The sequence below is a fragment of the Cygnus olor genome, chromosome 20, assembly GCF_009769625.2.
Source record: "Cygnus olor isolate bCygOlo1 chromosome 20, bCygOlo1.pri.v2, whole genome shotgun sequence".
Lineage (NCBI taxonomy): Eukaryota > Metazoa > Chordata > Aves > Anseriformes > Anatidae > Cygnus > Cygnus olor.
In genome coordinates this window covers 5,182,350-5,193,219 of record NC_049188.1, presented here as the reverse complement: position 1 = coordinate 5,193,219, position 10,870 = coordinate 5,182,350, and the positions used below count along the sequence as shown (strand labels likewise).

Below are 10,870 nucleotides of genomic sequence, written 5' to 3'. Positions count from 1 at the left end.
TTGTTTAGGGCAAGGTGGGAGCACCGGGAGCCGGACACCAAGAGTTGCGTCCCCGCTCACCTCCCACCGCTCTCAGAGCAAAGCCTTTCTCTCTGCTTCTCGCTTTTTTCCTGCCCCATCCTTCTCACGCAGGACCTTCCCTGGCCCCTGCCTCTGTCCTTTCCCTCGGGCAGCGGCGTGTCCGTTGTTCTCTGTACCCAACGTCGGTGCTGTTTCAGGAGGGCTCTCCCAGTCTGCGGCAGCCTGCCTGTGAGCTGTCTGTCCCTCTGTCCGTCCCTGTGGGGCGGCGGGTGCGGCCCCTGGGGGAACGCGCGGCCCCTTGCTGGAAAGGGGAAAGAAAAATAAAAGAGGGAAGGGAAAGGAAAGGAAAGGAAAAAGAAGGAAAGAGAAGGAAAAAGAAGGAAAAAAGGAAAACGGGGGAATTAATATTAAAAATGGAAAAGGAAGAGGAGAATTAAAAGTTAAAAAGAAAAGAAAAAGGGGATTAAAAATAAAAAAAAGAGAAAGGGCATTAAAATTAAAAAAAAAAAAAGAAGGGGGACTAAAAGTTAAAAAAAAAAAAGAAAAGAGGGGGATTAAAAGATAAAAAAAGGAAAAGCAAAGCCGGTCGCCATGGCAACGGGGGGGCTCACAGCGCCTGGCGTCGCCATGGCAACGGCTCAGGCCTTCCGGCGGCGGCCGGAAGCGGGGCGGCGCGCGGCAAGATGGCGGCGGGGTGGCGGCGGCCGGCGGCGGGCAGCGCGGTGACGCTGCTGCTGAGCCTCGGCGCCTCCGGGCCCGCGCTGCTGCGGGGCGGGGGCGGCACCGGCGGCCCCTCCGCGGCCTCCCTGCGGGCGGGGGAAGGTGAGGGGGAAGGTGCGGGGCCGCCTCCTCCCCCCCCGCGGCCGGCTGGGCCCGCCCCGCGCTGCCCCCGGCCTCGTGTGAGGGCCGGGAGCCGCCGGGGGTCGGCCCCGCTGCCCGGCCGGCAGGCAGGAGGGGCGCGGGGGTGGTTTGGCTCGGGCCGTGTGGTGCGCCCAGGGCCGGGGGCGGGCATCTGGTAGCCCCCAGAGCTGCTGCTGTGAGAGCAGCCGGCCTCCGGCAGTTCGATCGTTTATTTAGTTGTTTTGCTGTGGTAGCTAATGTAAGAGAGGACGGGCGCGCTTGCTGGGACAGGCGTTTTTATGTTGGAAATCAGACGTTTCCTTTCTCGGAAAGGGCGGTCAGGCGCTGGGGCGGGTTGCCCAGGGAGGTGGTGGGGTCACCGTCCCTGGGGGTGCTCAAGGGAAGGTTGGACGTGGTGCTTGGGGACGTGGTTTGGTGGGTGATGGTGGTGGTAGGGGATGGTTGGACCAGATGGTCTTGGAGCTCCTTTCCAACCTTAATGGTTCCACGTCTCCTGCCATCTCTTTTAATGACACCGAAATGGACTACAGACACCGTTGCTTTTTTCCAGTCGCCATCCCAGGAAGCAGCGAGAGGCAGTCCATCTGCGCAGTGCCCACGACAGCTCTCCTTTTAGCAGTGTTTCATTATTTACTCCTGGTTTTAAAGGCCCCGAGCTCCCCCTCTTCTGCAGCGGGATAGAACAAGAAGCGATGACTTCTGCAGGCTCGGTCTCCCTCTGCTCCAGCTGACCAGATTTGGTTAAAACGAATCCAGCTTCTGGTGGCTAAAACAAACCCCTCGTTGTCCCTGCCGTTGTGACGTGCTGCTGTGCTCAGTCCACAGGCTGCTCACCTACGTCTTCAGCTACGACGACCTGATATCCCTGACCTGCGGGGCCGTTCTCGTCTGGTACTTCGCAGGCAGCTTTGAGAAGAACGTTGGCACCGCCAAGCACTGCTTCCTCACCGTCCTGTTCGCCGTCCTCTCCGCCCTCCTGTACCTCCTGCTTGAGGCTGTCGTCTCGAGGGTGTCGGAGGTGGAAGACCCCAAGGGGTTCATGCCGGTAGCTTTTGCCATGTTGGGCGTGTCGACCACCCGCTCGCGGATGAAGAGAGCTCTGTTCTTCGGGGTTAGGGTTCCGGTGGTGCTGGTGCCGTGGTTTCTGCTCTGCGTAGCGTGGTTTATCCCCCACTCCTCCCTCCTCAGTAACGTCTGTGGGCTTCTGGTTGGGGAGGCCTGTATCCTTTGAGCGCCCAGCCCTGAAGCGCAGCGCGGGATCGCTGTTTGTGAGCCTGCTGCAGTTCTGGTGGCTGTGGCTTTCTGGCGTTTCCTGGGCTCTTCTCTCTGCTAAGCCCTCGCCGGCTTTAATTGCCCTCAGCGCACCCAGCTCTGCATTTGCCTCTCGCCCTCTGCTTCCACTTCGTGGCCTCAGGGCATGCAGAGGTCCTGGAGCCGAGGAGGGCGTTGGGCTGTGGGGGTGGCACTAGGTAGAGTTCTCCAGGGAGAACGGGTCTGTGGCCAGAGCGGGAGGGTGCGCGGCCGTGTTAGGAACGAGCACGTTTTGTCCGTGGGCCTCCTTGACGTGTTGCTGGCTTCAGATGGGCTTGGCTACTGCTTCTGCCTGGATATCCCAGAGTCGGTGAGCTCTAAGCTGGATCGGCTGTTCCCCTTCAGCCTGTTAAAGAGAGTCCCAGGGCTGGAGTACATCCCGGGGTCCTCGGCAGAGAGGAGAGCCTCCGAGGGCATCAAGTAAGTGCGGGAGCTCCCGCGAGAGGTTCTTGCCGTGTAGGGAAGTTCTGAGGCGTGAGGTGGCACTGGGTCACCCTTAAAGCTTTGTTGCGCTCATATCAAGAGCGCGAAGCGGGGGGGGAACGTGGGACGCGCCGGCCCCGGGTGGCAAAATGGCGACGTTGCTGCGAGTAACGTGCTCCCACAGTAACTCTTTCGGCGAAAGCCAAACCGAGGTGACAGACCTGCTCGGCCGCTGTGCACGCACGCGGAGGTAACGCGGCTGACGCAAAGGTGGAGTCGTGCAGCTCTGCCCTGGCGCCGGGGCTGCTGCCGTTTGTTCCTGGCGCTGTTGCGCCGCGGGGCGTGATCTTTATTTGTCTTTGCCCCGCCTCGCCTGCCAGCAGCGCTGTGAAGTTGGTCACGTCCGAACCTACGGGAGCGGCGCGTTGGAAATTGAAGATGCCGCCGTTCAGTGCTTGTGTTCAGCGTCAAACAAGATGGCTTTACCGAAAAGAAACCTCAGGACTTGGGTTGACGTTCGGGAGTTGTTTTAATTTTGTGTCTATCACAATCCCTGAGAACTCCCTTATATGTTATAAAGCTCAGAAGTCCAGGTCAATTCTTCCCCCAGCCATTTGAGTTTCACAAAGGAAGGACGTTTCTCTGTGAAGGGTTAAATTCCATGTTCTGCTGAAGCCGTGGGCCCAGTGTGAGGCATCCTGAAGTGTTTGCACCTACCCTCACCTGAGGGGAAGCCACAAAACGGAGCCCTGCTGGCAGGAGGCGTGCACCCGGATCCAGCAGGGCAATCAGACCGAGCCCCAGTGCTCGCAGGGGAGCCCGGGCAAACCCGGGAGCATTTTGACTCCTGCTGTCAGTGCTGCCTCTGGGCGGAGGGTCGGTCTCGCCGCGGCTGAGCCCGTGTCTGCACCGCTGTAATGCTGCCGCGGATAACTTGTGCTCAGTCTGGGCTCTGCGCCTAAACCTGCCCTCTTTAGGTGAGCTGGCATCAATGGGCTCTCCTGGCTCGAAGGTATTTACCTAGACGTTTGACTATCGAGCAGGGCGTGGGAAGGCGTTTCGAGGATGTTTCCATTTCTGCAGCTCAGTTTGCGTGTCTCTGCGGCTTAGGTGCAGGTCTGGTGCTTGCTTCTGGGGCTTAATTTTTATTACTTCCATCCTTATTCCCAAGTGCGAGCTCTGAGCATGTTTTAAAGCTTCAGGCGCCGACTTGCCAGCAGGCAGAAGCCGTTTCTAGGAGGCTCTGCCTTCTGCATCGCGCCTGCCTCCGCAAACGGAGCCGTGGGGGGAACAAGCCCAAGCTCCCAGCCCCCAGCGTGAGCCAGTCCCTTGTTCTCGCTGGGATCCGGTGGGCACCGGCTGTGCGAACGCTGCCTCGATGCCCATCGTAGCGTGTGCGTGGGCCGAGCCGTGCTCCCGAAGGCCCAGGGGCCTCGGCTCCCAGGCAGATCGCTGCTTGATGCGTTTCGGCAGGGTGAGTCACGCCTTCTGCTGGCGGAGGCTGCTTCTAGACCTTGCTTCTGAAGGATTCGTTTCATCTGTAGCTCTCCTCCTCCTTCCCTTTTGCTCTCTGCCCTGGGCTGCCGCTTCCACCAAAGGCCTTTATGGCTCTCGATAAACGACGCTCGGCAGCTGTGGCTTCTGCTGAATAGCTTAGACGGGAGGCAGGGGGGATGTGCGTGGGAATTGTGAGGCCTCGTAAAGCCAAAGCTTGCAGTTTTGCTGGCGTGTTCCTTGCGTGAAGAGATTTAGGGCTAAAGCCCCGCTTGTTCTGTGGGTTGGGAGTGGGCGCATCTGTCCCGGGTGACCAATATCCCTATTTTTACCCGAACGCTGCTTGTAATAGGGATTTTTCCTGTTGTAAGAAGGAGCACCTTTCCGGTGGGTTGCAGCGACCTTTGTGAGCTCCGGTCAGGAGGAAACCTGCCCCCGGGGCACTTCCAGCAGCAGCGAGGCAGCGCCCGTTGTGCAATAACCTTCCCTTTCCTTCCTGCCCAGGATCACCCCTCCGCCAGGCGCGTACCCCACGCAAAGCTACTGCAGCTCCTCGCCTCCGGCTCTTCCCGCTTTCCCCCCGCAGCACGCTGCCGCTCGGAGCCAGGCCTTCCACCACAGCCGCGCGCCGGGACGCGGCCCTGCGGGGGGACACGACGGGGCTCGGCACAGCTCTGCGGCAGGATACGGCCTCCCTTCCTCCCCCTCCCGAGCCGGAGGTGCCTTCGGGGAGTTTTACATCCAGACCCACGCCGGAGCCTCTCCTGGACAGTGCTGCCAGGCGGGCAAGTTCTCCATCCCGCAGCCCGTGTGCCCACCCGGACCGCAGGCACCCGCGGGCCTGGAGCCCCTGGCTGGGGTTCAGCAAACCCCGGGGCGCCCAGCAGCCACAGCGCCGCCCGTCCCGGCTGAATTTTCCAGGATCCAGGTGTACTGATCCTCCCGAAGGCAGCGGGGCTCCTCTGGCACGGGAGGACCGTGCGTGGTGCTCGTGCGGCAGCACGTTGCTGGCACCGCTGCCGCGTCTGTGTGACTAGCTGAACGGGTTATTTTAATTGTTTCCTTTGTAATTTTGATACTCTTTTCGTGTTCTGGGGAGGGGGGGGGCTGTGTCTCCTCTCTGCGTCTCTCATCCTCTCGGAGTCTTTTCTGGTTGCTGTTTTTAGCGCCCCTTTTTCCACGCTGTCACTGGTTACGGTGCATCCGCTCCTTGCCCTGAGCCGGAGGCTGAAGCCAGTAGTCAGAGCACTGAACTAACGGGGGATCGAAGCACACTGCAGGGCCGGGGCACGTCCCACCTGCACCGAGGCTCTTGGTCCCCTTCCGCGTTTACAGGTAGGATGTAGGTAGGGCCCAAAAGAAGGGGAAAGCATGGCTGCCTTCGTTTATAATATAGTATTTGAGTGGGGGGTACGGGTAACTGTTCTACCGGTGACTTCTCCACTGAGAGCAGCCTTGGAGGGGGCTTATTAAGCCAGGGCTGGGCTGAGTGACACGGAGTAAAGAGCGCCCTTTTCTGCCCCCCCTAAACCCAGCTACTGAACGCTGACGGGTCCGTAGTGCAGCCAGCTTGTGCACCACGTGGTGCCTGAATGATCCCTGAATGCTCTACCTTGGCCTGCCTCGCCCGCGCTCATCCCCGAGGCAGCTCAGGCGCACGCAGAGTAGCGGAAGGGTCTTCGGTGGGGGATTTTGGCCCTTTGTGCAGCCAGCATAAATCCAAGGAGCCGGGAGGGACCTTGAAAGTGGGTTGGAAAAGTGAACTGGAACGATGCTGTTCCGTTGGGGTGCTCGCACCGCTCAGCTTGAGATGTGTCGCCCCCCCAGCGACACAACCTCTCTCTGTTTCCTTCAGAGGGGGGCGGGAAGGCGGGGGAGAGGAGTTCTCAGCGAGGGATGGAGAGCAGGGCGCTGTGCGGTGCTGGTGGTGGTGGCGGAGGGGTGGGGTTGGGTTGGTGGGACTTGGTGGGCTTTATTTCCCACTGGGCAGCTGCTTTGCTGCGCCGTGCCCAGGAGGGATCTCCGCTTCCTGTCTGTGAAGCAGGCAGGATCTCAGATCCATTGATTACCTGCCTAGAGGTTTATTCTCGGGGAAAAAAAATAACGCCAAAAAGTGTTCGTGAAGCTTGAAGTGCCTTCGCCGCTCCGGGGAATGATCTTGCCGTGCCTGAGCTGTCTCCTCAGGGCTTCTCCGGGAGCGCAGGTAGGAGGCGGCACCGATGGCTGCGTGCCCCCAAAGCGCCCGCGTGCCTCTCTCTTTCTCCCTTTTCCCCCCTCTCGGGTGCCCGAGGAAGCCCCGTGTCGCCGTACAGCCGCTGTGCCAGCAGCTCTTCTGCCACGATGACGTGCAGCCTCGCAGGGCCTTGCTTTGGGGGTGACCGCAGTGAAGGCCGAGGGCTCGGTCCTCAGGTTCGTGCTCCTCCGAAGCTGCTCGCAAAGGTGGAGGCTCGAGGGCTGGGCAGGGGCTTTGCGGGGGGCGCAGCCCTTTGGGAACCAGCCCGTGGGGGGGGGGGGGGGGGGGGGCGGGAGTTGGTGGCCGGCTCCATCCCGATTGTTTCGCCCCTCCCTGGGGTCTCAGCTGGGTTTGGTTTCGTGGGCCTGTTTTTCCCGAACTGCTGCCAGCAGTCGCGTTGTTTAGCGGGGAGCGACGACAGGACGAGGTGCTCGCCTGAAACTCAAAAAGGGTGTTTTTAGTACCGGGAAGGAGCTGCTAGAGGTAACTGAAGTGCTGATGTTCCGCTCCGATCGGTGCCTTGATGCTCTGCCTTGTGAGAGCCTTCCTGCGGACCGCGAGGTTTTACCGCTCCTGTTCCCGGAAACGGGCAGAGGACCCAGCGGGGCGATGAGGACCGGCAGCGTCGTGTACCCGCAGACTGAAAGCTCGAAATAACAGCCTGGAAACAAACCGCCACGTCTCCTGGTTTGCTTTCAAGTGGGGAGAGCTGGCCTGGGCCTCTTGGGGTGGGCTCAGTCCCCTTGGGGGCTGCGGGGCAAGCGCGTGCGGGGCGCGAGCTGCGCGAGTGCCCGGTGACGGGGGACAGGCGCTGGGGAAGGGCGGTACCGCACGTGGGAAAACGCTCGGGGGACTGGGAATTTTTATTTTCAGACTCTTTGACGGTTGACTCTCCTCGGTTGCGGAGCCGTCGGAGGGGCGGCGTGGCTTCCAGTGAGTGGAGAAAGGGGATGTCCCCTGCGAGCCGCTGGCGTGTCGCTGCCAGCAGCAGGAGCGGCCCCAGGCTGGCGGCGTGGGGCCGGGACAGGAGAGCTCCTTCCCCAGGTGAGGGGGGCCCGAGCCCTCAAACCGTGCCCGTGTGAGGCAGCAGGGACCGGCCCTAAAGCCTCCCGTGCTGCGACGAGGCTCCTCCGCAGCCTTGCGGGGCCACGTCCTGGTGGAACAGGCACAAAACCGCGATCTGGGGGAGTTTTCCTGATCCCAGCTCTGCTGCGAGCTTCCCGCAGGCCCTGGCCGGGGGCTGGGTCCCCGTAACGTCCACCCGGGGCTGCTCTGAGCCCAGCTGCGCAACCGCTGCGGTGCCTGCCTGTCCTGGGGGATGTTCCTGTGCTCGGTGGCCTTCAGGCAGGCGCTTGCAAAGAGCCGGGTGATTTCGAACGAGGTCTGTCCCCTGCCTTTCCTGCGGGCAGCCGTCTCGGTTGAACGCTGCCGTATAAATCAGCGGGGGGCTGTCTGCTCCTCCGGCAGCCGAGTCCAACCGATTCCCGGCTCCCCGGGGCCGGGATTTGGCTCAAACCTCCTTGCGGAGGGACGGGAAGTCGCTGGGAGGGAGGGGAAAGGACGGGACGGGACACGGGCAAACGTGGCCGAAGGCTGGAAGGAGGAGTGGGATTGAGGGGGGGGGAGGTAAAAATCGTCTGCTTGGCGTGGCGTTGGAGCTCGCCGCCGGGGTCACTGGTCGCGAGTTGCAGTACCGGGTCCCTTCCTCGGAGGGGAGGCAGAGAACCGAAGTTATTCCTTTCCCCTCCGCCTTTTTTTTTTTTTTTTTTTTCTTAAAAACCAATAAAGCTGCAGTTCAGCGGGCGGTGGCTGCCCCCGGGAACACGCTGTCTCCGAAGGTTTGTTACCCTGCGCCCCTGCTGCGTTCCCAGGACAAGTGGCGCTGCTTCAGAGCTCGGGGTTGCTTCTGCCCTGGGAGGGGGGTGAGACGTGACCCCAGAAAGGCCCTCGGTCACCCCTCTGTGCCCAGGGGGGGACAGGAGCGTGGCGACAAGCACCGGGAGCTGACGCGGTGCTCGCCCTGCGCCCGGGGCAGCGGGACGGGCCCAGCTCCTTCCCTGCTGCTCTTCCACCCCGCCGCGGGGGAAGGAGGACGGCCTTGGGGACCGGGGAGCACGGTTCTGGCTCTGAGCCGTGCCAGGAGCGGGGGTGCCCGCGGGGTGGGGGCTGGAAGGGGCCGAGGGAAGCCGAGGTGGGTGACGGCGATGGCTGCGGCCGTGGCTGACGCGCTGGAATGCAGCTGGAGCACCCAGGCGGGATTCCTGGTGCTGCTGAGCCACGTCCCCAGCGTCTTTGTCGGTATTTTTGTGTGAAACCGGCAGGTTTCAGCTGTCTTGAGGTGACGGCTCTGAGCAGGAGCCAGCTGAGCTGGGGACGTTGCTGCCCGTTCCCCTGCGAGCAGCCCCACGGTCTGCGTTCCCGTACACAAATTCCTGGATTTCTCTGCTTCCCCAACTCCTTATTCTTCTAATAAGACGACGGCACCCAGCACCGGGTTACCCACGGGCAGCCCCGCTCCCCTGCTCGCCCCCTCTGCCAAGCAGGGGGTCCCCGACCCCTCCGTCACTGCGGGGCCGCTCGGGGCGCCGTGCCCGGGGAGCCGGAGCTTTTCGGCTCTCTGCCTCTCCTCGGTGCCCCCAGCTCACCCGCCCGGACTTTGCGCCCTCCCCGTGGGCGTTATCGGCTCCGATACCGGCGATACGGCGACGGCGGCAGGACCGTGGCCCCGGTGGGACGGCGCTGTGCCTCGGGGACGCCAGGAGGAGTCCAGCAGTGGCAGAGCAGCCGGGAGGAGCGCCCTGCCCCGTCCCGGTACTCGCTGGTTTGCGGGTGCTACGGGGCCCAAAAGGCACCGCGGCGACCTCTGCTCTTCCGCCTTGTGCTCCAGCAGCGCTTTGCCGGGGCAAAATCCCCCCAGGATGCCCCCACACCTCTCCCGCAGCCCCGTCTCGGCAGTTCACCCTCCAGGCCCGGCCCGTCACCCAAGTGCTCCTGCAGGGTTTGCAGCCGCGGCGTGGGGAAAGACCCCAAAAGGGAGCGGTGGCCCTGCCGCAGCCGGGGTCCCGGGCTGCAGGCTGGGAAGTTTCCCCCGCCAGAGACGTTTTCGGAGCCGCTTGAGCGATTCCGGCGGCAGCGAGGCGAGCTGCCCCCCGGGAGCCTCGCTGAAATGCCCCAGGAGCGTGGCTTGTGGCCGAGCCCGTGCGGCTGCGTCCCTGCGTCCGTCTGTCTGTCCGCACGTACCCGTATCTGCCTGTCCGTGTGCCTCTGTCTGTCTGTCTGTCCACATACCCGTGTCTGTCCGTGTACCTACGCGTCTGTATGTGCATGTCCCTCTGTCCCTTTATGTCAGGTACCTGTATGGCTGTCCGCGTACCTACGTCTGTCCGTCTGTCCACATACCTACACCTGTGTCTGTCTGTCCGTGTGTCTGTCCGTCCGTGTACCTATATCTGTCTATGTCCACGTACCTCTGTCTTTATGTCAGGTACCTGTCTGTCTGTCCACGTACCTATATCCTTCTGTCTGCCCACGTACCTATGTCTGTCTGTCCGTGTACCTACGTCTGTCTGTCTGTCCCTGTACCTATAGCTTTCCGTCTGTCTGCCCACGTACCTATATCCGTCTGTCCGTCCGTGCACCTGTACGTCTGTCCACCTAAACCTGGAGGTACATATATCCGGTGGTAGGCATGGTATATCCACCACACCTGTACCTGTCCCCGCACCTCTGTCTGTCTGTCTGTCCCCCAGTACCACGCCTCGCCCCCCCGCAGGTGTCCGTGTGTCCCCCCTGTCCCCCCGCCCTGCCCCTTTAACGCCCCCCCCCCTCCCCACCGGGCGCGCTGGGGCCGTACCAACGCCGAACGGACGAGGGGGGGGGGGGGGAGGAAAAGTTCCGCGGGGCCGCCCGCGCGCGCGTCCCCAATGGGCGGCGCGGCGGGGGCGAGGCGGGGCTCCCCCAACCCCCCCCCCCCCGCGCGGGGCCGCGGTGGTGCGGGCCGGGCTGCGTGCGGCGGCGGCGGGGCCGGGCCGGGCCGGGCGGGGGAGAGCGGGGCGCAGGTGAGGGGGGGCGGGGGGGGGGCGCTATGGGGCCGGGGGGGTCCCGGTATGGGGCCGGGGGTGAAGGGGGCCCGGTATGGGGCCGGGGGGGTCGTGGCTCCGCTGCTGGGGGATTTGGGGTGAGGGGGGCTCGTGGTTGGGGGGCCGGGGGCGAGAGGACGCCGTCATTGGGGGGTTTGGGGGGGGGGGGGGGGCTGTTAAGGGGGGGTTGGGGTGAGCGGGGCCCCGGTATTTGGGGGGTTTGGGGTGAGGGGGGCTCGTGCCGGGGGGGTGGGGTGAGCAGGCCCCCGTTATGGGGGGCTGGGGGCAGGGGGACCCCGTTATTGGGGGTTGGGGTGAGCGGGGACCCGTTACTGGGGGGTTTGGGGGGGGGGGGGGGCGTTATTTGGGGGCGGGGGCAGGCGGGGCCCTGTTATTTGTAGGCTTGGGGTGAGCGGGGTCCCGCTATTGGGGGGGGCTTGGGGTGAGC

The 10,870-nt window shown here is 63.2% G+C and overlaps 2 protein-coding genes and 1 long non-coding RNA gene across 6 annotated transcripts in view; 2 read left to right on the top strand and 1 right to left on the bottom strand.

Annotated features, from left to right (window-relative positions):
* Positions 1 to 597: 597 nt before the first annotated feature.
* RHBDD2 (rhomboid domain containing 2) lies at positions 598 to 5,180 on the top strand (the record flags this gene model as incomplete). Its single annotated transcript, XM_040532930.1, is given in 5 exon segments — positions 598 to 621; positions 624 to 843; positions 1,701 to 2,102; positions 2,463 to 2,613; positions 4,615 to 5,180. Coding segments are annotated over 5 exon segments (1,230 nt in total), but the record flags the coding sequence as incomplete, so codon positions are not given.
* A 3,460-nt stretch (positions 5,181 to 8,640) lies between these two features.
* On the bottom strand, positions 8,641 to 10,090 carry LOC121058074. The gene is made up of 2 exons (XR_005814064.1): positions 9,743 to 10,090; positions 8,641 to 9,649 (listed from the first exon to the last, which is right to left on the bottom strand). It is a non-coding gene; the product is annotated as an uncharacterized LOC121058074 (long non-coding RNA).
* A 258-nt stretch (positions 10,091 to 10,348) lies between these two features.
* LOC121058072 (NADPH--cytochrome P450 reductase) overlaps positions 10,349 to 10,870 on the top strand; it is a 29,032-nt gene continuing 28,510 nt past the window's right edge. For 2 of the 4 annotated variants that reach the window (XM_040533090.1, XM_040533086.1), the window contains exon 1: positions 10,353 to 10,401. The gene's annotated coding sequence lies outside the window, so the exon portion shown is untranslated. Of the gene's footprint in view, positions 10,402 to 10,870 lie in introns of all 4 variants that reach the window. The other 2 variants (XM_040533085.1, XM_040533084.1) reach the window with 2 other exon arrangements.